The 24,498-nt window shown below is 43.2% G+C and overlaps 2 protein-coding genes across 7 annotated transcripts in view; one reads left to right on the top strand and one right to left on the bottom strand.

Annotated features, from left to right (window-relative positions):
• Positions 1-12,574, bottom strand: part of zgc:152968 (uncharacterized protein LOC564848 homolog) — a 17,218-nt gene extending 4,644 nt beyond the window's left edge. Inside the window, exons 1-13 of one of the 3 annotated variants that reach the window (XM_054772329.1) lie at positions 12,089-12,574; positions 9,007-10,217; positions 8,842-8,940; positions 7,432-7,687; positions 6,110-6,426; positions 5,901-6,044; positions 5,717-5,831; positions 5,579-5,647; positions 4,051-4,188; positions 3,820-3,933; positions 3,679-3,752; positions 3,496-3,600; positions 642-757 (exon numbers count right to left, since the gene is read on the bottom strand). In XM_054772329.1, coding sequence (XP_054628304.1) covers positions 642-757; positions 3,496-3,600; positions 3,679-3,752; positions 3,820-3,933; positions 4,051-4,188; positions 5,579-5,647; positions 5,717-5,831; positions 5,901-6,044; positions 6,110-6,426; positions 7,432-7,687; positions 8,842-8,940; positions 9,007-10,217; positions 12,089-12,239 — 2,909 coding nt within the window. In that variant the 5' untranslated portion in view covers positions 12,240-12,574. The remainder of the gene's footprint in view (positions 1-641; positions 758-3,495; positions 3,601-3,678; positions 3,753-3,819; positions 3,934-4,050; positions 4,189-5,578; positions 5,648-5,716; positions 5,832-5,900; positions 6,045-6,109; positions 6,427-7,431; positions 7,688-8,841; positions 8,941-9,006; positions 10,218-12,088) is intronic. The other 2 variants (XM_054772330.1, XM_054772328.1) reach the window with 2 other exon arrangements.
• Positions 12,259-24,498, top strand: poli (polymerase (DNA directed) iota). Of its 4 annotated transcripts, none has more exons than XM_054772332.1 (10): positions 12,259-12,721; positions 13,398-13,520; positions 15,133-15,297; positions 15,665-15,808; positions 15,875-16,117; positions 16,811-16,989; positions 17,061-17,152; positions 17,227-17,360; positions 20,774-21,046; positions 22,361-22,861. In XM_054772332.1, the coding sequence occupies exons 1-10, from the start codon at positions 12,631-12,633 to the stop codon at positions 22,711-22,713; spliced, it is 1,797 nt and encodes a 598-aa protein (XP_054628307.1). In that variant the 5' UTR covers positions 12,259-12,630; the 3' UTR covers positions 22,714-22,861. The 4 variants fall into 4 exon arrangements, with proteins under 4 accessions (XP_054628307.1, XP_054628308.1, XP_054628309.1 ...); XM_054772333.1 differs by having other exon boundaries at positions 12,262-12,721; positions 20,844-21,046; positions 22,361-22,545; XM_054772334.1 differs by having other exon boundaries at positions 12,262-12,721; positions 20,844-21,046; positions 21,180-22,506.

Genomic DNA, 24,498 nt, shown 5'->3' with positions numbered 1-24,498 from the left:
TGAGTTGAGAAAAGTTCTCCCATTCCATGTGGAAGTGGTAAGTTTTTGGCTTCTTTGTCCTTCTTCGCCACTCAGTTTAAACACTTAAATTTAGAATAGATTGGAGAGGCTAACTAGTTAGCTCGGCAGCCGTATCTTGTGTCCCTGCAGTGATCCCGTAGCCTGCGCAATGTGGTGTAAGCAAAGAATAATAGGAGTGTAAAGGTAACTGTAGGGCTGTTATTTCATGAGGCTCTTATAAAAAACATTTAGAAGATCATAAACAGGTTTTCTATGCCATAACTACAAAAATATTCCACTTTTAAATATTGAATCCTACTTTGTGAAAACTCACCATGAGTCGGGTCTGGAAGCAACTAACCACGATAAACGAGGGATGACTGTGTTTTTCGTTCATTTAACTATTTTCAGGCTTGACAATGCTTAATTTAGGCAGAAAATATGCACCATTTGCTTCAATATGCATATTTTTGACTAATATGCTGTATTCAACGACGAAGCAGCATGATTTATTAATTAATATATGTTTGACAATCTGTGATAGGGTCAAGCGGCGAAATTCGAACCATGATGTGGTGAGGGACGACTGTATATCAAATATCAGTAGGAACGCCTGTATTTCACCTTAATTAGCGTGTTACCTGGTGTTATAGTCGATGACCTCGTTGCGTGGTTTGACAAAGGTGTCGTAAACCACTTGGAGGCTGGAGTTGACCACGGTCACTCTTGACAGCTCAAGACCGTGAATGGTGTAACACTGACAACACAAAAAGGACAGGACAAATTGACTGCACTTCACTCTGTAGAAACCCCATGAGGATAAAAGCATCATCACAGTAAAACCTTTTAAAAATGTCCCACTGTGGCAAAGTTACTTTAATTATGTTCTAACAGTAATGTGTCTCCCTAGACCCTCTAATTTAAAAACCTGATGCCCCACAGTGCTTGCGCCCATCACATTGTAAAAAAAAAAAAAAAAAAGCAGGCTTCACTGCATATCTTAAAATACCATGACAGCTACAGACATGCATTGATGTTGCTGTTAAAATGTGAGTAATGTTAGCACGCTAGCTCACACAGCTGTGCTTGTGTTGCTAAAGTTTGTGTCCTCTGGTCCCACTCCTTAATGTTACATTGCCATATGTGATATGTGGCATGGATTACATGGGAGAGGTGCAGAGTGTACATATTAAAAAGTGGATAAAGTGCATGATAGCGCTTCTTGGTAGACACACTGTCCAAAACAGCTCATTTGTATTAAAGCGAGGGTGTCCAAATATTTAAACTTTTCTTAATCATAAATTCTCTTCTCGTAATATTCTGACTTTGTTCCCATATTTATATAAGCCATATAACTTTTCCCCAAACTAATTTTCTAAAAATGACTCATTTTGTTTGTTTCTCATAATATTACGACTTCAGTTTTTCTTCCTTAATATTTCAACCTTATGCTACTAAAATGACGCTATTTTTCCTAATAGTCAAACTTGTCTATAGCGGCCACTAGAGGGAGTCTGCAAAAGTGGCCGCTATAGACAGGTGGCCTCTATAGACAGGTTGGCGTCCAGTTTGAATGTTGACCAGTAGAGGAAAAAAAAAAAAAAAAAGGGGGGGGGGGGGAATAATAATAATGTCGACCAGTAGAGGGCACTGCGGACTGCGGATAAAAGTTGTACAGCACTACTAGGCTTGTTATTATCATGGTTCATGGTTTTAATCCTGAACATGCATGAGTCAAACAGTAGCACATCACATAGTACAATTCACAATTTTGCATGTCCAAAAAGGAGTAGGAAGAAGCAAAGCTTATTTAATCCTACCCCTCATCAGTTTCACATCAGTTGCAATACATCTATTCACCTCTTGTTCTTCCAAGTGTACTTTGTAGGTCTACATGACAATGTAGTGCAATCATAGCCAAGGTTTTTACTTACTAAAAAGGAAGCTAGAGGCTTAATAATAACTGATAGAATATATCCACGACCCACAGAACAAAGGTGTGCTAGTAATGTCTTACGCTTGTTTTTAATATTTTACTTTTTATACGGCAGAGTGTCATTACAGCTTTAGTTCATCAGGAAGTGACGGGAAGTGACGGTGGGCGTCCCGAGCAGGAGAGCTAAGCTCAGTGCTAGCTGTGAGTTTCGAGAGAGTTGAGAAGTGTGTTTATGTTGGCGTGGATGTAAAGTCCTGCAGTGTTCTCCGCTGTTAATAAAGCCATTAAAGTGCATCGGCGACGTGAGTCTCTCCTTCCCCACAACAAGCGGCATTACAGTATTGACCAGTGCACACCAGGAAATAAACGGTGTCATTTCTTACAGGCATTGGCTGGACAGCTATGTAGTGGGGCTTGTTTAACCTTTGCCTTGTGGGCAAACAGGAAGGAGAGACGATGCTGAGAGATGTGTGTGTGTTCTGAGCTGCTGTTTGGTGGCCGCGTTCAATAAATAAAGTTGGCAGAAGCAACAGGAGAAGTTTCCTTCTTTGCTTCGGAGCTGAATAACACTGACAAGTTAACAGACTAGTAGCGAACGGAAAAGAAGACGGCTTTGTTTGTGTCGAATACAGAAGATGAGGACTTTGATGGATTTGTGGATGAGGATTGATGAAAAATAACATGAGTACATTCTAAAATACTTCAATTAAGTACAACCGAACTCAGTTTTGCTCCCGCTGCCGCATGCATGCTAGCATATGTTTTTTTTTTTTTAATTTATTGTAGCGTCGCTGGGAGCACGTCCTGTTCCCAGCCTAATTTGCGGTAATGTTTTGGTGCAAATGCTCTTAAAGTTACATGTTTGACCAGGAAATAGCAAGCTCAAAAGAAGACGGCTTTTTTATGTGGAACAACTGACAGTTTGTGTGGATCTTGTGAATGATTGTGACTGAGCTAGGACTCAGTAATTCAAGTCTACACACAACGGCTTCATTGATTGAAAAACAAAACTTTTTCATGCATGAAGCTTCTACTTGAGTTGGTAATTTGGCCGCTATATGCAGTCAGATATTGACCAAGAGAGACAAAATGGGTGGCCGCTGGCCGCGTTGGACAGGTGACTCCTATACACACACGGTCTACAACATGTAAATTTGTTGCGGGGAATTTTTCAGTGGCCGCTATAGACAGGTGGCCGTTCTATAAAGGTGGCTGCTAAGACAGGTTTGACTATAATATTATAAAGTTATTTTCATAAAATTAAGACTTTTTCCTCATTAGTTTTTTTTTTTTTTTTTAAATATGACTTTATTCACGTAAAATTACTGTTTATTTTTTAATTTCTGCAGTTTTGTTTTTTTGTTTTGTCTTGTTAAATTATATTTTTAGAATGTGTCATGGGCCAACAGAAAAAGGATGGGGGATGCAAAGCTAGACGAAAAACGCATGCTTCCACATTGAAAGCACTTCTGTCAACTGCCTAAACTCTATGATCACACCAATACACTATTGTTGTACCTCAGTTAGAAACATTGCCTTTAAAATTGTACAAAAGTTACCATTTCACAGTCGAGGGAGTAGATTCCTGGGCAGCTGGTATCTGTGGGACTTCTTGGGGCTGTCCCAACAAATCCATCCAGGCTGAAGGAATCATGAACATGCAACTGCAGAAAAAAAAAAGAACACATGAACAACGAAAGTGTCCCGTAGGTCACCATGATGCTGGCGGTTCACAAACGCACCTTAAAGAGTTGGCATCCAGGTGCTCCCATGACTCCCTGGCAGCAGCTGTAGCGGGTCTCCACCCCGCCTGGCACTGTGGCATAAGAACACAGTCAAACAGAAGTGGCCGAGGTGGTGTTTTAATGTATTAATTAACAAACCTCTGTTCTCCACGCCTTTGCCATAGTGATAGTTGCACTCCTCTGTGCGGGTGTGTTTGCCCGTCTGACTCACAGAGTATGTTGCCCCGCATCGACAGCAAATCCTCTTGAGGGCTGTTCAGAGGCACAACAAGCCATGTGAAAAGGCCAACGCGAACATCTTTGATACAGTACAAATGACATGCAAGTCAACGGCGCCCTCTGGTGATAGAGTAGTATTAATGCAATTACGGTCGTTGCTGCCCTTCTTGTCTGCAAAAAGGACTGCACAGCCAGCCTTCTCTGGGTTTTGCATGGGGTAGTTGTTCTCAATCAGCTGCTCCTCAGTCAGAATGTAATCCCTCAAAATCTCATACAAGGCCGTGTCATCTGTCACGGAAAAGAAAGCACGTCAGAATCACTGAATGACGAGAACTTGCAAGATTGCGAACGTAACGATATTTCTCGTTGAGAGAAAAAGGTGTCTCGCAAGAACAAGGCAGCCAGAAGCCAATCAGACTGATCGATTGCATTTACTACTACTGGGAATGACAACACACGTAATATGGACGCGCAGGCAGGATCTACGCACACTATAGACCTTGCAGTTCAACCTACCTTGGTGTTCCCTGCATCACTCACTTGATGGGTGTGCCCCCCGCCCCCCTCCCCTCCCCTCCCCTCCTCTATCAGAGTTCAACAGCTGTGTTGGTGTCATGTCCAAAGAGAAGCCGTAGTAATTCGACATCTGATCAAACTTACTTAAATTTAATTAAATGTTTAGTCATATGCACCTCAAGACACGATCACTGTATATGACTGATCAAAACTACTAGCGCATATTTCGGAGGACAAGTCATCACTCGTTTATCGTGGTTAATTGGTTCCAGACCCCGCCTGCGATGAGTACAAAATAGGATTCAGTATGAATAAACATAATATTTTCATGGTTAGAGCATTAAAAGCCAGTTAGACTTTCTACATTATTAGAGCCCTGTAGACATGAAAGAACACCCTATAGTTACTTTTAAACTCCTATTATTCCGTTTACATCACAGTGAGCAGGATAAAGAAGCTAAAAATTACCACTTCCACATGGAATGAGAGAACTTTTTTTCACCCCCCCATTCGATCTCAGCCATGGCACGTCGGCTCGGCTCTGCTGGCTCAGCAGCAAGTCTCCATGCAGTGTGAAAGGTAATGTAATCTAACGTCATGTCTCATAATATTACTGATGCCTAGGGACCACAAGACTACATAAAATTTGTCAATATTTTCTGATTTATAACCCACAGTCAACAACGAAACGGCGATCACTTCATTATTTTCAGGAAAAACGCAATATAGCGAGGGACGACTGTACTTCGGACTTATTCATGATATCGTGGTTCGGAACTCTCAGCATCATGGAAACTGTACTGAACTGTTTTTAGCGTGAACCTAAAACGAATCTACTGTACTGCAATCTATTTTACATGTTGTTAGATTATAAGTACACATCAACACAACATAACACACCATCATTATTTTAAACTTAGAATTTTTAGTTTGTTTCAATTTGCGAAAAAATGTTCAACAGGAAGGTCACGCATGCAGTAAGAAAACATTTAAAAAAAGGTTCCTGCACCGACTTGTGACTCAGCTTAATTAAAAAAAAAAAAGCCCGTTTGTACAGTCCTATATTTTGTCATTGCAGTAATGTTCAAATATTAGTCTCGTTCTCGCGAACCCGACATTGCGCATCGTGTCGGGACACCCCTAATATGCGCAATAAGCTCACCGTTTCCTTTCAGCGTCTTCCTGTTGAGTGGAATATTTCCTTTGGGGGTTTTGCCGTTGACTTTATCATCTGCATCAGCAAAATGGAAGAATCCCAAGTCAGCAACATGCAGTTTTTACCCAGACAGGAGTTCCTCACCTTTGGCGGCGGCAGAGTTGTGCTTTTTCAGCCTCTTGAGCGCGTTCACGGCAACGCTGAGATACTTCAGTTTGTTGCCGCTGCGATTGTAGACCGCTTTCTCCTCAACCAGGGCCTGTCAATCAAATGACAGCATGTGGTCACGGAGCGCCAAACTGAAGGAGGGATGACCGCATCGGCTCACCTTTTCAAAGGCCTCGTTGACATTGGCGGTGGAGGCGAGGAAGGCCTCCACGAACATGGTAACGTAGCGCTGTCTGACATCATGAGGCACTTTGTCTTTGCTCGCCTCAACCTGCGGCTTCGCCTTTCGCTTGATGGCCCCCGGCTTTAAAACGAAAAAACTCAGTCGTGCGCAATGTTTAAAAGCAACATTTCCAGACATGTTGGTACCTTAGCAGCGGCTAGGGCGGGTGTACTCGTAGCGGTGGTTGAAAGTGAGGATGTAAAGGGTGTAGAGGGCTGCGAGGGTCTACGCGCAGCGGGGGTAAACAGCAGAGGCGCGCACATGCGATACTTCTGTGCGCTCGCAACAGCGGACGCCGTGCAAGTGGGGGGTCTCGCCAGGACGGGGGTTATGTTAAGAACGGAGGTGACTGCACTGGAAGCGGAGGAGAGGGGCAGCGGGACGGCGCCCTGAGGGAGGATCAGGCGCAAATTATTGCCCACGTTGAGCACTGCCGAGCCTAGCGGAACATAGTTGACGTATGCTGGGAGGACAGAACAGACAATTAATACAGAGGAGTATTAAAGCTCCCCTAATATGCAAAATTGACTTTTCAATGGAGGCTCTAACCGTAAAGTGTGCCAAGATGAACCCACCCCGTGTACACCCACCACTTCATAGAGGACAGGCTTCACTACACATCTTAAAATAAAGCCTGGCGCTCTGCCAACTACCCGTCTGCTACAGACGTGGGAGCTGTATATTTGATCATGTTGCCGTTAAAATGGGAGTGTAATGATAGCAATGTAGCACACGTAGCCAACGTTTGTGTCCTCCTGTCCCACTCCTTAAAAGGATATTTTGTTTTTTTTCGACATGAAGTTGTATGACATCCCCACCAGCAGCGTAGTCCATAAACACCCCCACTTGGTCTCCTCACTCCAGTTCTGGTTGGAGTTTGGTGATGAAGAACGTAGTTAGGTTCCAGGCTGGGGTTTCAAAAGTAAGGAGTTTGGCTTCTCAAAATATGCGTTCAAAAGATGTCATACATTTGCATCACAAAAATGCCTGTTAAAAAAAAAATTAAAAAAAAATCAGACCTCACAAATTGCTCGGCATTATACAGTATTTGTCTCCTCTCCATTCTTGTGCACGTGACGAAGACGCTCGCATCTACTTGTTAACATCTTGTTTACGTGTGCGTGTTCCACAACTTCATGTCAAAAAATCCAAGCTATCCCTTTAATGTTCCCTTGTTGTATGTGTTGTATGCCATCTATTACGTTGGACAAGTGCAGAGTTACAGAGCATATGTAAGAAGTGAATAGCGCTTTTTGCAGACAGGTGCGGAGAAACACGGCTCATTAGCAATAAAGCTGCAGACACACAAAATGGCGTCTTCCCAGCACGGCTCAATAAAAGCACTTTTAAACTCTACATTCCAGCATCAAGGCTACGATTTGGACAACACACTTATCATACACTATTGTGGCCTCTGACCTTGCCTTCTAAAGAGCTACAAGAAAAACAGAATGCAAAGTTAACAAACTCTGGTTCTGCCGGGCAGCAGGCGAAGCGTTGACGGCGGCGGGAGTCGAAGTTGCCGGTTGGCTCTCTTGCCTTCTCTGGCCAAAGGAGGAGAGGAACGCTTGGCCTCCTTTCACAGAAGCGGTCACCATGGATGCCTTCTGCTGAATCTGCTGAATCTTTGGGGTGGCGGCGAGCCGGGAGGCCGTGAGAGGCGTCGCCGGCCCTCGTAGAGGAACGAGGATTTGCGGCTGTGGTCTCCTCTTGGCCACTGGAAGCTGGAGGGAGGGTGCCCACTGAGAAATCATCTTAAGATACAGGACAAGTTGCCAACAGGTTCTATAAAATATCAAAGACTGATCCAAAAAATGCTGGATAACTATGCCGCCTGATGGCGGTCTGCGCTCCATTAAATTAAAAGTAGTGGGGAACCAATGATTATGATTATGATGACATAACCTAGTCAGGACCAGGTTATGAGGTTAGCCTAAGCTACCATTAGGGATGGCCCAATCCAATCTTCAGGATCGGGATCGGCTGCCGATACACTGTATTTCGAAGACCGGATAATATCAGCTTCAACCACGAGATCGGGCTGAACCAGTTGCCATATAGCGTTCCTAAGTCTTGGTCACGCTCCAACATGGTAGATGCGGTAATGCGCCTCAAAGATGGTTGCCACTCGACTCCTGCCACCCGCAAGAAGGAAACGCAACACCACCACGCAAACATGTCCACGGTGAAGTTAGTGTCGCATTGGATGCTCACCTCTGTAGCCACAGTGGTAAGTTCCCCCTCACTGTGCCTGGGCAGCTGTGTCATGGTGCAGGGAGCTCGCACAAGAAGTGCCGCTCTAACCGCTGGTTGTTTATACTAGGGGCCAGTCAAATTATTATCGCGTTGAAGCGAGTTTTTAAAAAAATATATATATATTCAACATCACGCCACAAATTGATCAATAACCAAATGATTAGTCCTAGCCTAAAAGACTTTTATTGCATTAGAGACCTGACTCAGGCTGGTTACAAAAGCCAAACACTGTTGGTCATGCTGTGTAATCAAGTAAATTCAGCAATACTTTGGATGCATTATTTTTAATGCTTTAAAGAGCTATTGTCATAACCATATTCAATTCAACAAATTCATGTATGTAACAAAAGCTTATTAAAAAAATATATAAAATAAAATCTGCAGCGGATCGGCAAGAAAAATCAGATCAGTTCGAAGCCAAAAAATGTGGATCGGGACATCCCTAGTTACCATGGTGATAAAACCGCTTTTTTCGACCTCGCTAACCCACTAAACTCACTTTGCAGTACGCCCCTCTGGATGATAAATGAATAGTTTAACAAGCCTTTTGTCCACATGGTGCTGTCTGTACAGCATTGTAGCATGGAGATTTCACATATGTGCTGTAGCGAGTGTTGAACACCTCTGTATCTTTGGCCTCATGCGCAATCCTCCTCTTTGCTGGTTGTTCTTGGGGTGTGACTGTCGAAATGTCAAGTTTGGCCACATCCATAGGTTTGATCTAATAACAACAACGTTAGTGTTTGTTTTTTTTTTATATAAACTTGATAGTACAAACTTGAGACACCTCGGGCTGCTGGTGGTTGGCACTCTCCTCTGCCTCCATGAAGATGCGGTAGCACTCCTCCTCAGGGTCGCTGTCCGACAGATCCAACCCAGGGTAGCCCTGCTCTTCCTCCTCGTCAGAGCTCGAGACAATCACGATAACTTCTCTTTTAGCAGCTTTTGACAAAGGATGCTCACTGGAGGATACGGGAGAAGATTCGGCTTCAGTCTGAAGCTGGCTGCTGCCTGGAGATGGCTCTGCTGGCCCCTGGTGGCTGTGAGCAGCAGTGCAGTTGGCAGTGCTAGGCGTGAAAGGGGGGAGAGAAGAGTTGTACTCTGTGGTCTGCTGAGCTTTCTGGGTGGGCTTGACAACACTTGGGAGGTATGGGCTGGTGTCTGAAAGAAGAGAGTTCTGTGGAGCATTTGGGGCACCACACTTGAACCATTCAACACAAACGGAGTCGTCGTCCTCTTCCATCACAGCACGATTTACATTTTGATCTCGTGCTTGCAAAGTGCTGCAGGATTTATCTTCAGAAGACTGGAGACATGTTGCTTCAGGACTCTCTCCGCCAAGGTGCTCCAGACATCGGGTCAAGTCAATCACACTTCCAGCAGACGCTTCACAGCCTTCATTAGAGTCCTCTCTCACCTCATGCACGGCACCAATCTCCTCGTGTTGCTTTTTTGTGTCCTGCGGTGCGTCAGCATCACAGCTGGCATGTTTGGGAGCTGGGGCAGGCGAGGGTGGCATGTCAATAATCAGGATGCTTTCATCATCGGAGTTATCCTGCGTCCCAGTGGAGGCGGGGCAGCATAGCGGGACCTGATGGCTGACTGGTTTTTGGTGTGTGCTTTTGCCTTTTTGAGCCTTACCCAACGACTTGTAAGATCCAAAGTCAGCCGAATAGTTGGACATGGGGTCATATTCCAAATCAGTTCTTGGCTTGGAATTGTCAACCACATACTTCCTAGATCGGGAGAGCGCTTTGAAACCATCAGAGCTCGACGGGTGCCCGTATGATCCCTTGTTTGCATTTTCACCATTTGATGAAACAGGTTTGGACGCGGCCTCGGCGCTGCGATAGCGCGACAGTCGCCTCTGCTCCAGCGCCACTTCGTACTTGACCGTTTCAATCTCTTTCTTCAGGCGCTCCAGCTCCCGGGAGGACTCGTCTTTGAGCTGGTTGACATGCGCTTGACATACGGGAGGCAGATTGACATCTTGGCCACCTGCACAGAAGGAAAATAAATGGCAAGACTTAAAGACAGGCTTCAGTAGGTCTGTTAAGGCATACCTGCACCTGTGCGATAATCACTCTGGCTAATCAGGATGAATTGTGACAGACTTGAGTAATATTTGAGAGATACATCGAAAAAGTTGGAAATCCTTGAGTTTACAGTACATGTTTACAAACTCAGGGAATAAGTCGTTGCACACAACAGGGATTTGGGGCCAAAGTAGCAATGCAAAAAAGATTTGGAGCCCATGGCGACGTCCTTAAAATGCTATTTTTTTCCCCATGTATCGGATGTATTTTCAATATTCAAATTTGTATGGGATTTATACTAAGTGTTGGACCACATGACTCAAACGAATGCTTCGAATGTTAAGTCCAACTTTAAGCCTTTCAAACTCATGAAAAGAAGCTTCAGGACAATATAAAAGGTATATATGATATTAATTCATTGTAATATCCATCTGCAGATGAAATTTCATTAAAATCAGATTTTTTTAAACCCGGAATTACTACATGTTGCGTTTTTATTGCCCAGATTTCAATATGGATGCCTTGATTGTAAATATAAATGCAAATAAAATATGGATAATTTAAATATAACAAAATCATGCTTAAAAAAAAAAAAACAATGATTTTCTGGATGTGGATGTTGGTGGATTTGATACATTCCTATCATCGATAATATTTTTGGATTATTAAAAAAAAATAACTGACTACTCTGACTTTTAAAAACAGATTTTCGCAGCCTTTTGGGGTACAGAAGTGAATGAGGTATCAAATTAAAAGTTCAAGTCATGCTTTATCAGAGACAATCACAGACTTGATTTTACATATTTCAAAATTTTGTAGCATAGCTAGCCAAAGGATTGGAATGACAGTAATTAGTAGTGTTTGCTTTTGCTTAGTTATTTTTGCACAATTGGCTTTATTTTACTCAAATAATTGAATGTAATAGAAGAAAATAAAATATTTGATTGATATTGTTACATTGTCTTTCATTGTTGTGTTTATTTATTGTTCACAAATAAGTTTGTTGACACAAACACTGATTGTTTGCCTAAAATCTTTGTCCTCAGTTTTATTCTGATTCCGCCTCCACTTTCTAAGTACATGACACAGTTTTGCGCCTGTGTTTTTACGTGATATTGTAATTTTTCTATTGTTATTTTCCTGCCTCAAGACTACAGATGAAAATAAGCAAATATGCTCGAAACTGGGTCTTTACAGCCTGTACAGGAGCATCGCACTTCTTAATTAATGTGCACTGTACTGAATAAATACATTTAAATAGAAATAAATAAATCATGATCACCAAATTAAAAGGCAAACTCAATTAACTTTAAAGGTTTCAAGTAAAAAAAGTAACGTATCAGTAGTGATATCGGTAATACTGTCCCCACATTTACCAGGGAACGGATCGATACCAGTTTGCGGTATCTACCACGGCCCACCGCTTGGAAATCGTCATTTGTTAGCTATCCGCAGATTCGCGATTTAGCTTGAAATAAATCCTTAAGGTTCACAAAACGATGCCATGCGTACAAATCTGACGGCACCCCAACATCAAAAATGAATTCTTGAAGCTATACAATAGCAGTTGGAGTAATTATTTTTAGGCGGTTTGTGGACCCGATAACATTGACTTAGCCAAACAACATTGCCAAACAACATGCTAGCAAGCAACCGCTGCATGTTTTCAGTTCAATTAACTTCATTCGGGGAAATACATGTAATACAGCGAATTTAAACATAACTGCAATTAAATAAAAAGAACAAAAAACATTCGACTAGCTATACAAAAAAAAATAAAATAAAGCGGTACCACAAGTTAACCAACTTTAATGCACACCTGCTGGCGCTCACCTGTTACGTCGTTCAGCGACGAAGATAATGATGATGAGGCCCCAAACAAAAGTCGCTCTTCTTTGCCATGTTTGTACCAGCAGTGAGGCCGCTCGCAGCGCCCGGTGGAAGGGCAGGTGAGCCGAGCGAAACGGCCGAACGACGGGAACATCACTCCTCGAACTCTCGCAAGACGACAACGACGGAATTAGACTGCGGGGTCAATCTCACTTATATAACCTTCAGGGCGGCCGTTAAAAAAAACTGTTGTAGCTAATAAGAAGAACATTTTTAGCAGTCTCGTTGTTAAACGTTATTTCACTTCATCATAAACATTTAATGCACTAAGACAAACTTGAATGACCCACTAGTATTTTCTCTTATAATGTAAATTGCCTTGCAGTAAATCCTCCTGGTCAGCAGATGGCGCTGCTTTTGGACGCAACATCCTCTCCTTACTCTTACTCACTGCCACCTGCTACAGCTAGCATAACATACTAGCTAGCAGCTAGCATAGATACTTAGTTGACACGTTGTAGCACCTACATAACTTAGATTTTGTCATGCTTGCAATGGAAAACAGTGAAGATGAGGTGGAGGCGGATGAAACCGAATGGAAGCAAGATTTAAAAGATTCGCCATTTGTTGTTTCAGGTAAAGTAAAAAAAAACACTCGAAGCTTGGAACTGGATGACTTTCGACATACACAGGTGCGCGCACACACACACACACACACACACACACACACACACACACACTGAACCGAATCTTAAAACTTAATTATTCAGATGTTGACATAATCGGTGGTAACCAAATTGTGAATAGAGCATCAAAATTCAACTAAGAAAAGGGAAATGCAAAAACAGGGCGTATGTAATTGATTGAAAACTGCATTTAAACTCAAACAGGCTGTTGATCGCTCATCTGATGATCAAAGTGTAAGACCGTGGTCGAAAAATGTCCAAAATCTGTGCTAACATCAGTTTTTCATGACATTTTCTGTCAGACATTCACACTGTCATGACCTCCTAATGGCAAAGGCAGAAACGCTTTCTGTCTTTGTACGTGGCAGAATTGTTGAGCTCTATATTACGAGGTAATATTTTTAAAAAGGTCTTACAAGATCCCGAGGGTTATGGAAGAAAAAAGCCAAGTGGTGGACCCCAAAAAAACTGAAATGACAGCCCTTTACTGATGCTTACTGCAGCCCAACGACCACAAGATGTCATCCAGCCGCCAATTGATGCCGTTGCATAACCAGTGTGAAATACCTGTAATTTTCCCTCCAGTCTTAAGATTTTGTTGTGATCTTCTTTCTTGGCAATTTCAGGCTCCTTAAACCTCCTTAAGACCACGACGCCTGCACACAGAGTCATTTTGCATTTTGACCTGGATTGCTTCTATGCTCAGGTGGAGATGCTAAGAAACCCAGCTTTGAGAGACGTCCCTCTAGGTATAAACTCACTCACTTTTTCATATATCCTCCTGAGAACCAGAAAAATAATGCATTGAATTAAGTAAAACAAAACAATATGCCACAATATTTGTTTTGTCAGAAAATCAGTTTAATTTTTTTCTGAATTTTCTTTGGCTGTGGGCAATTATTTCATCCATCGTCGTTTCTACTGTTTTAATGAGAGGAAGAAGACAAAAAAAATTAAAAAAAATAATAATAAAACAAACACATTTGCAATGTAAATTTGTCTATTTTTTGTATTACATTTTTACAGTCATATTAACATTAGACATGTAAAAAAAAAAAAAGTGAAATGGAAATTTTGTTGGTTTTTTCTTGTTGGTTACACACATGCATTTTGGCATTTTGATGCATTTGTTGCATTTCATATGAAAAACTTGTAGGCCGAGTAGTGGTAGTCAGTAGGGACGTCTGATCCACTTTTTTTTGGCTTCCGATCCAATTTTTTTAATAGTCTGGCCTATCCGATCCGGTTCCGATCTCTTTTTTTTTTTTTTTTTTTTAATAATAACCTTTTATTAGAAACATGAATTTGTGAAATTGAATATGGTTAAGAAAATAGCTCTTCAAAGCATTAAAACTAGAGCAACCAAAGCATTGCTGAATTTACTTTTTTGTTACACAGCATGACCAACAATATTGTTTGGCTTCTGTAACAAACCTCTGTGAGTCAGGCCCCTAATCCAATAAAAGAGCCAATAAAAGTCCATCTAATAAAAGATCAAATTGGCAAAAATGGGCGTGCAAAATACTTTTAGGGTAGGGATCATTCGACATGGTTATAGATCAATTTGTGGTGTGATTTATTATATATGACTTTTTTTTTAACAAACTCTCTTCAACGCAATAGTAATTTATTGACGGTCCCTAGTATAAACAACCAGTGGTTAGAGCGGCATTGGTGGAGCCAGAAAATTGGAGCCATTACTCCATAGGGGTGGCAATAAGTTAACACCTGAAAGTGTGAGTCATCGGTGGCCACTGCCACGTAGCTTCGCCGCTGTACAGCGGCACTTCCCATGCCAGCTCCCCGCACCACGACACAAAAGTCTGAGCACAGGGGAAGTACCGCTAGCTTCACCATGGTACACCACGAACATGTGTGCATGGTGGTGTTGGGTTTTCTTCTTCTTGCGCGCAGCAGGAGTTGAGTGGCAGCCAGCTTTGAGGCACATTACTGCACCTGCCCGATCTCGTGGCGGAAGCCGATATTATCCGATCTTCAAAATACAGCGGGTCGGTAGCCGATCGGATCGGGACATCCCTAGTAGTAAGTCCACTTGTCCACATCAGAGGACATAATACATCAGAAAAATGTGTTGTTTTTCAGTATCTTAAAATTACTCTGTCACCAAAACCACCTCTAAACTATCGTGCCTAAAAACACAATAACTGGATGAATTTAAATGGCGTGCCCATCAAACACGCTGGTCACTACAGTGTGGCAGCCGTTTTGGAAATACCCAACAAGGGTATGAAACGCCTGTCCCCTAAAGAGGGCAAAAAAAACAGCATTTTGGGGTCGCAGGAGGATATCTTACAAGGCATGACCACAAATATAACACATAGTTGTTTCTGATACTATCAGGCATTCAGCAGAAGTACATCATCGTCACCTGTAACTACGTGGCGAGGCAGCAGGGCGTCGCCAAGCTGATGTCTGTCACTGATGCTAAGGACAAGTGTCCTCAGCTGGTGCTGGTGAAAGGCGAAGACCTGACCCACTATAGAGAAATGTCCTATCAAGTAACAGGTAGGCCTAAGTTGTTGTCGGAGAAACATAAGGTTTATGCCGTATTTAATAAAGAAATATTTTTAAAGCTTTAATAATGATTTGGAGTGCATGAGAAAGCGGAGAAGGAAATTGTAGCTCTCGTTAACCGCATGGCCATTTATTAACAAGTATATTGCACAACACAGAACAGAACCAATGTTGTAAGAGCGGCAAGGAGCAAACTGCTCATCCGGCATTAATAGCGCCGATGAGTTCATTGAAAAGAGCAGTGCTTTCTCACCAACAGCTGAGCAACATTTTAAAGTGCGCGCAGATGTAGATAAAGCTGACCACTCATGAAGACAACTACTAGTGTTTGCCCTTTTCCTTTTTGTCCTCTACCTAGACCTGCTGCTGTCGTTCTGTCCGCTGGTCGAGAGGCTTGGCTTCGACGAGAACTATGTGGACATCACAGAGATGATAGCGAGGAGGCTGGCACGCACGCCGCAGGCCAACCTTTCATTTAAAGGCCACGTGTACAACACCGCAAGTAAGTCGCGTTCCACTTGAGTGTTTCTAAACTAAGTAAGCAAGCGATGATGTCTTTTCCGCCCAGGTGCAGATGCAGACGCTAAAGCTAGCAGCCATCCAGAGTTGGCTCTAGGGTCGCACGTCGCCGCCGAGCTGAGAGAGGCCATTCACAGCCGACTGGGGCTAACTGGCTGCGCCGGCATCGCCGCCAACAAGCTGCTGGCCAAACTGGTGTCGGGCACCTTCAAACCCAACCAGCAAACCACACTGCTGCCGGAGAGCGTTGATGACATAATGGGCGCCCTGAGTGGCCTCCGTAAAATACCAGGTATGAAGCGTCAAAGCATAGGGAAGAATCTGTTCCAGGGTCAAGCTGTCACCATCGTAACACATTTTGCGCACCATTTTGCACTGTTTTGTTGTTATTTGCCGACCAAACCACCTCAGAAAGCATTACTGTCGGGACGAAGGCTCCTGCTGCCCGAGGCACCTACATCGGTAGTTTTTTTTCCCAGTTGAGAAAACTGTCCGTGTCGGTCGTCTGTGTTCATGCGCTCACCGTGCTCATTCTGTTTAAAACCGAAATGTTCCCACATTGTGGCTGGCGGCTGTGGCAGTCACCTCAAAAACCGTCGCTTCTGCGCCTTCTTCATGTTAGCGTATGCAGCCTCACGAAGCTCACTGCTTAACGCTCTCTATCCACTCACTAGTAGCCCCGCCTCCACAAAGAGGCTGAATGAGATGAGGGCCCACTCTGTGTGTTCATTCCACGAAAGAACCAATGTGCACCGACAGATACAGAGTGAACCCTCTTGTCATGCAGCCTGTGTGGCACAGAGAGACGAGCAGATGAAACACACGCATATACGCACATGTCAATTTATCGAATCGTTGGATTAATCGATTTATCTATTATTGTGACAGGCCTAGTCCCGAACCACTGATCTAAAACCATGGCTTTAGAAGTTCCATTGTATTGTTTGCACTTTGCCGTGTGTTCAGGACCGTGGTGTCTCCTCAGGTGTTGGTCACCAAACTGCCAAGAGGCTTCAAGCCCTGGGCTTGGTCAGCGTCCAAGACTTGCAGCTTTTCCCTCCGACTGACCTGGTGCGAGAATTCGGAGCTCCGGCTGCAACACGTCTGAAGAATCTATCGCTTGGCGTGGATGATTCTCCAGTCACCCCCACCGGAGCCCCCCAGGTACAGTGCAACATTTTATGGGGTGTTCACACTCAAGTGTCAGTGTACAAGGCCGTGTCCTTGTGTTTTAGTCTCTCAGCGATGAAGATTCCTTCAAGAAAATGTCATCTGCTAAAGAAGTGATGGAAAAGATTGAGCAGCTCCTGAGCAGCCTGATAGAGAGGTCACAGGAGTTTTTCATAAAATCTCTTTGGCTGCCAAACCTTTTGTACTGGTGGACGTCTGTTTGCATTTAAGGATGCGCAAAGATGGCAGGCAGCCTCACACCTTCCGGCTCACCATCCGTAAATACTCGGCGACCAACAAGTGGCACAGCCGGGAGAGCCGCCAGTGTCCCATCCCCAACCACGTCGGACAGAAGATCAGCTCTGGTAAGAACAAGCCTGACTGATATTTGTCTAAACATTTTTGAGGTTGTTCTTCAACCAATTTTGCAATCAGTAGTTGTCAAGTCCAGCTGTGTGTAAAAGGGCGACAGTCGCCCCTCGTTTATTGCTATTAATTGGTTCCAGACCCCAACGTGCCAAGTAGGATTCAATATTAAGAAATAGAATATTTTTATAGTTGGAGCATAGAAAATCTGTTTATGACCGTCTAAATACTGTTTTTACCATTATTAGAGACCTTTAGACATGAAATAACACCCCTATAGTCACCTTTACACTTGTATTACCTAATATAGTTGAGCACCAGACTTGAACAACCGGATTTTATTGTACGTTCTCACAACAGGGACAATAGTAATAATATAATAATATTAATAACACGGGTTACTTTTGCGGCCATAGCCCACAACAAGCTAAACTCAACTCTGAATCCCCAACGTCACTTCCTGTCCGCCATCGATTCTGCTCCCATACAAGGTAAACTGACTTAAATGGCGTATTTTCTCTGACTGAAAACGAATGTGTAGCTGACTATATGGGTGTTATTTCATGTTTAGATGGCTCTAATAATGTTAAAAAATGTATTTAGAAGATCGTAAACAGGTTTTCTACAAAAAAACACATTAATGAGGGATTACTGTATATTTTAATCAGCTTTCTTTATTGGACGACTTGTCACAAGTGGCAAAACAAGTTTCAAGTTTCAAGTTTATTAGCCATATCAACAGTATAGGTATATAGTTGCCAGGAATGTATTTGGTGTGCTCACAGTTTGACAATACAATCACGACAATACAACTCGAGAGACAAAACCAAGGAGGGGTCAAAAACAGTACATAGAAGACAGGAATAACAGCGTACGAACATTGAAAAAGTGCAATGGTAAAAGTGCATGGTTGTACAGGGCTGCTGGAGTAACAGCGTGCAAAATAGGCAGAAGAGGTAGTAAGTAGGTTGGTGATGGAGTCCTGTAATGTTAGTGCATATTCAAGTGGCGGATGGCTTGTGGGTAGGTGCTGTCCCTAGAATGTGTGGTTTTGCATGTGATTCTCCGGTACCTTCTACCTGATGGTAGGAGTGTGAATAGATGGTGTGCTGGGTGAGTGGGGTCGGAGGTGATGTTCTTGGCTTTCCTGGCAATTCTGGTGTTGTATTGTGAGGCTAATGTGGGAAGATTGTGGCCAATGATTTTAGAGACCCTGCGTACCACCCTCTCCAGCTGTTGCCTATCTTGGCTGGTGGTATTGCCATACCAGACCAGGATGGAGAAGGTGAGCACGCTTTCTATTGTGGTGCGGTAGAAATGGATCATGCCTGTTTGACTGACCCCAAATTTCCTCAGCTGTCGGAGAAAGTGTAATCTTTGGTGAGCTTTTGAAATGATGAGACTGGTGTTAAGGTTCCATGACAGGGACTGATGGATGGTGGTGCCTAAAGAATGAAAGTCAACTCGCTTCAACTCGCTACCTGATCATTAATGCAGATGGGGATGTGCTGGCCTGCCTTTTTCCTGAAGTCCACTATGAGTTCTTTGGTTTTTGATTTGTTGAGTGTAAGATTGCTGGCTGCACACCACTGTACTAGGTGTTTGACCTCGTCGCAATATGATGTTTCATCCTCGTCGTGTATGAGGCCTATAACTGTGGTGTCGTCTGCGAATTTTAGGAGTTTGACAGATGGAGAATTGGATATGCAGTTGTTGGTGTATAGGGAGAATAACAGGGGTGATAACACACAACCTTGTGGCGTGCCGGTGTTCAGGACCTTGGTTGATGAAATATTGTTTTGGATTTTAACACACTGTGTTCTGTTAGACAGGAAGTTGAGCAGCCAGTTACAGAGTGGGGGGTTGACACCCATGGGCAGGAGAGTATTATACAGTCTGATAGGCAGGATGGTATTAAAGGCTGAGCTAAAATCAATGAATAGGACACGGGCATAGGTGGACTTACAGTCAAGTTGTTGCAGAATGAAGTAAGTACAGAGTGAAACAGCGTCATTAACTCCCCTGTTTGCCCTGTAGGCAAATTGGTGAGGGTCTAATGTGATGTGTGACAGGAGCCTGCAGACTAGACGTTCACATACTTTCATGACAACGGAGGTGAGAGCGACGGGCCTATAGTTGTTGAGACAGGTGATGTTGGGTTTTTTTGGGCACTGGGATGATCATAGCTGATTTAAAACATGCAGGCACAGTAGCACTGTGAAGAGACCAGTTGAAGATGTGAACAACAACACAAACGAAAAACTACTTCCACTGTTGTTTTTCCCCCCTTCCCCAACTATCCACCCCACACCCAAAAGGACATTACAAGTTGTTCACAAGTGTGAAAAGCGTACAGAGCAAGAGTCTGTCCGTAAAGATAAATGATCATCACACAGAAACACAATAAAAAAACAAAAAAACAAACAAACAAAAAAAAACCAAAAAGAAATTGGGGGGGCTCAGTCGTCACAGCCAGGCAGAGGGGCCAAAGACTCAATATGATTTAAAAGAGATCTCCACATCTTCTCAAATGCACTCATGGAACCATTGAGGGGAAATCTAAGCTTTTCAAGCCTAATGGAGAGTAACAGCTCTCTGATCCACCTGCCACGTAAAGGAGGCTGAGGAAGTTTCCGATTAAGAACTCTAAGTTGTCTGGCCAGCAGGTTAACACAGGCTAAGACCATCTGCATGGATTTACGTGCAATTGGTTGCAAGGGGGCGCCAAACAAAGCCAAATAGGGCTTGGGAAAGCTATCGGCACGATACACTTTATTAGGAGTATTAAAGATTGATGACCTGAATGTGTCAAGCTTGGGACAAAATCAAAACATGTGAGAGTGGTTTGCTGGAGATTGTTTACAAGTGTTGCACACATTGGTTTTATTGGGGTAGATCCGAGACCGTTTCAAATCGGTGTAGTGAGTTTTGTGCACCACCTCCTTGCATTGCAACAGGCCGTGTCTTGCACAAATAGAGGAGATGTGACTAACCGCATTAACAATTGCCAATAATCATCAGGCAAAATGGTTCCAAGGTCCTGCTCCCAGGACTCCTTGGGGGATTACTTTATATTTCAATAAAAAAGAAGCCTACATCTCAGCTGACTGTGTATTAATAATTAGTATCAAAATTTCAACTTTTTCTTGTGTCTTTGCCCTTTTTTTCCCCCATTTTTTCCTGATTGCTTTTTGTGAAAAATGTCTTAGGTTTAACTGTATTTTTTCCCTTTTGGACACCCCTGCAGTAGACACCTTAAAGGTTGCGATGAAGCTTTTTTCCCCACAGTATTGTTTTCCTGTACCCAAGCAAGAACAATGAACCCAAACGTCTTTGAGATAGCTGCGTTTTGAAGTTTATTTGAGGCACTTACTGCAATGTTCAGCTAATCTTTGTGAAACATTCATTCAAGTCGTCCAAGAAGCCCGCAGATCAACACGTTTGGCTGGATTAGCTGATATACGTTCTGAAATATCCATCAGCCAGCAGCGACGACGCAGTGGTCCAGCTGGTCTCCGTAGCTATGAAGCTCTTCTCCAAAATGGTGGACACCCACGCGGCCTTCCACCTGACCCTCATCAACGTGTGCTTCAGCAACCTACAGACAAGAGGGCCTTCCGCCAGCGGGCGGGGCTCCATCACATCTTTCTTTGTGCACGGCTCCTCACCCAAAACACACAGACGGGTAAGTGTCTTGGTGTAAAACAGACATGATGTTTTCTTTTTGGTAAATGCCCATGCTATCCTTTTACATACAGTAGCTACCAAAATTAATATTATTTTCTTCATGCTCACATTCATACCTATGGACAATTTAGATTCGCCAATTAACCTAACATGCATGACCCGGAGAAAACCCACGCACGCACAGGGAGAACATGCAAACTCCACACAGTGATGCCCAAAGGCGATTCGGACCAACATGTGTGGCCAACATGCTAACCACTCAGTCACCGTGCAGCGTGTAACGACAAATAAATAATGATAAATAAAGACAAACATAACAAAACAAGTTCAAGACTCTTCTTCCTTGTATTTTGCAAACATCAACTGCTTGTATTGTTTCTTGAATTGGCTCATCTTGGTGCATTGTTTGAGTTCCTTACTCAGTCCGTTCCGTAATTGGATTCCACATAATGAAATGCTGTGGGCTTTTAGCGTTTAGTTTAGTTTTTCCCTAAGATCGAACTACTGTACTACTATACTACTACTATACTAAATACTAATGATTAGTATTTCACATTCACAGTTTTAAAGGTAATCAAAGTAGCAGATATAGTCACAAATATTTCACAATTCAATTCATTATGGCAATGAAGGTAATTACACATAATTCCTCAATAGTTGTGTACATAAGTAAGTAATGGGTCAGTCAAAATAGCTACGTAGCGTTCATTAGACACACAGTTCATGTATTATGTCCAGTTAGCATTTGATATCAAACATTACAGATATACAAGAAAACGCAAAAGACAATGCAGCCAAAGTCAAGGCAACATATTAAAAAAGTTTCAGCAATGGGCACATTTTCCTATCCATCATGAAATAATAGTTCAAGAAAGGGAAGAGTAGAAAAACATGCATTTCTATCGTGGAGTTCATGATGAGAAGCAAAGCGATCAAACAATATACTTTTTTTTTCTCTACATAACTAGCCGCGACAAGTGAACGCATAACTTTTGTTATCGATGTAGGCGTCCCACCGCTGAGTTAGTGTATCCGTAATCAGAATAATAAAGATGAAAGATGAACGTCTGTTCGCCATAGCTGCGGGGAGCTTAATGTCAGCTGACTGATACCATATGACATCTACAAAGTGACGTTTGTGCAATCGACCCACACTCCCTTCCCAATCGACTTAATGGGCACCGCCTGCACTACATAATAAATAAATAAATAAATAGCATTTGATTGCTAAAATGTACGCAATGATGCAACTGAAAATGACTCAACACAGCCGTTGTCTTCTTTTATGGCTTCATGTTCCTCAATAGGACAGCTCCTCATTGGCTGGCAGAGGACCGGGTGCAGATAATCGTCTCGGCACACCCAGCGAGACGACTCCAGAGAAGACCACAAAGAGCCCACCAAGCTGCGATGCAGCAACGCTCTGGGCCAAAACCAAAGAGAGCACTTTTGTCCCGGCGGAAGCGTCCCATCCTGTCACGTCACCCAGCAGCACCACATGTCGAGACCACGGTGACACCGTCATCACTGCGACACATCGATTGCCTCCAAATGTTGACCCAGATGTCTTCAGCCTCCTCCCTGTGGAGATCCAAAAGGAGCTTTTATTGGAGTCACCCGAGAGCACCCGTCAGCCGTGTCACCTTCCTTCAGAGCCCCCCTTAACGTCAATCCCAACTTTCCGAAATATAAACAATACAGATGAATGTGTGGTCTATGAATTGGACCCATCTGACGGATGTGCCGCGCTGCATCAGCAGCAGCCTCCGGGCGGGAGCGCGCTTCCTGGAGAGACCGTCGCGGAAGATAAGAGGCTGTCATGTGACTGCGAGCTGCCAGTAAACGTGGACCCTAAAGTGTTCTCTGAGCTACCGGCTGACCTTCAGACAGAGCTGATGACGGAATGGAAGCAGCGGAAGCCGCTTCTGAAGGTCCCCGCGGCCAAGAAACCTGACCGAGCCAGAGAGAAGAAAGGTGCAGGAAGAGGAAGCCAGGCAAACAGTTTGTTGAAGTATTTTAAGCACACTTAGTGCTAATACCGCACAGTACAGGCCGCCGCTAGCTGTGGTATTTAAATGACATTTTTTCACGGCAGTCATGCTGACATCGCAAGACAGACTCATTCAGCACAGAAAGATGCAAAAAATGATTTCCATAAAAAAACGGTACAGGTCAGAAGCCTTTACGTTTTGGTGAGAATCTGGATAAACGTGATGCTAGTGTTTCCAACTTCATTATAGCTTCAATGGAAGCACCCATCCTCTAGAATCATGCTGCTGCCTGTCTGCCATTCATCATCTTCCATGAACCAGGAAGTAGTAGCCTGCTCGCTCACACAGATGACAAACTGCTACGCTGCCACTCTTGCTTTTGTTAACAATACAACCTGCTTGTTATATACAGTATGGTCATTATAACATAACAAAAACATATTTGCACAGTTCCATATTTTCACTATAGCTCATTTAAAACACATTTGTTTGTGGCCCAATACGATCAATGCAAAATCAACCTAAAATGTCCTAAGTCTTCTGCAGTTTTTGAGTGAGTCGGTCATGCAAAATGCAGCAAAGCCGTGTCTTTTATGAGTCAGCCAGCTTAGGTTAACATGAACATTCTCACCCAAATTCTTGTGCATTGTTAATAAATGCTGTCCCTAACACAGTGGTTTCAATTCAAACTTTTCGTGTTACTTACGTCAGTCAGGTGCACTGATGAGTTGTGACGAAAGACGCCCCTACAAATGACCTGTTTTTTGTATACGGTGCCTTAGATAGTATTTATTCTTTTGTTTATGCTGCGTTTGCTATTTTGCACCACTGTTGTTTTTATGAATAAAGTAGAGTATGATTAGGTTATATGAATAAAAACAAGCCAGATGTTGTTCATGAATCCTAATGCTGAGTGTGGGGCTGTGGGACAATTTATGCAATTTATTGCAAACAAGCATGAAAGTGAAATAGGCTGCTCATCAGCTGATCAAAACTGTAAGACCATAGCTTAAAAAAAAACAAAAATACGAATACAATTTGAAAAAAAGGACTCAGTAGTAAGTAGCTGCGCCATTCTTGTTCATCAGCTCAAAAATGGGTTTGGGCATGCTTGATGCCAGTGTTTCCAGGAGGCTAGTGGGAATGTTGCTCCAGGTGGTGAAGATGGCTTCACGGACAGCATCCACTGTCTGGAACTGATGTCCATTTTTGTAAACTTCCCTTGCCATCCATCCCCAAATGTTCTCAAGTGGAGTAGATCAGAGGTTCTAAGCTCTACTTCGTAATGTACATTTTTGCAATTGATCAGGAGTGTATGTGTAATGTACAACTCAACCTTTGGAGACAAAATGGAGCACGAAGGTGTTTGCAAGGTGATGCAGCCACCTAGTGGCCTTTTACAGGTGCTTCTGGAATTGCTCCATTGCCGCTCACCTTTCGCAGGCTCGCTGTTTCGCGG

The sequence above is a fragment of the Dunckerocampus dactyliophorus genome, chromosome 4 (assembly GCF_027744805.1).
Source record: "Dunckerocampus dactyliophorus isolate RoL2022-P2 chromosome 4, RoL_Ddac_1.1, whole genome shotgun sequence".
Classification (NCBI taxonomy): domain Eukaryota; kingdom Metazoa; phylum Chordata; class Actinopteri; order Syngnathiformes; family Syngnathidae; genus Dunckerocampus; species Dunckerocampus dactyliophorus.
The sequence above is the reverse complement of the archived record's forward strand: the minus strand, read 5'-3'. Positions and strand labels throughout refer to the sequence as shown.

What these genes read in the sequence shown, in the direction of transcription:
- poli (XM_054772331.1), top strand. Translation starts at nt 12,631, where the DNA reads ATGCTTGCAATGGAAAACAGTGAAGATGAGGTGGAGGCGGATGAAACC. An exon ending in AATGTCCTATCAAGTAACAG is followed by an intron (nt 15,298 to 15,664) that starts GTAGGCCTAAGT and finishes TCCTCTACCTAG; the next exon opens with ACCTGCTGCTGTCGTTCTGT. An exon ending in TGGCCTCCGTAAAATACCAG is followed by an intron (nt 16,118 to 16,810) that starts GTATGAAGCGTC and finishes GTGTCTCCTCAG; the next exon opens with GTGTTGGTCACCAAACTGCC.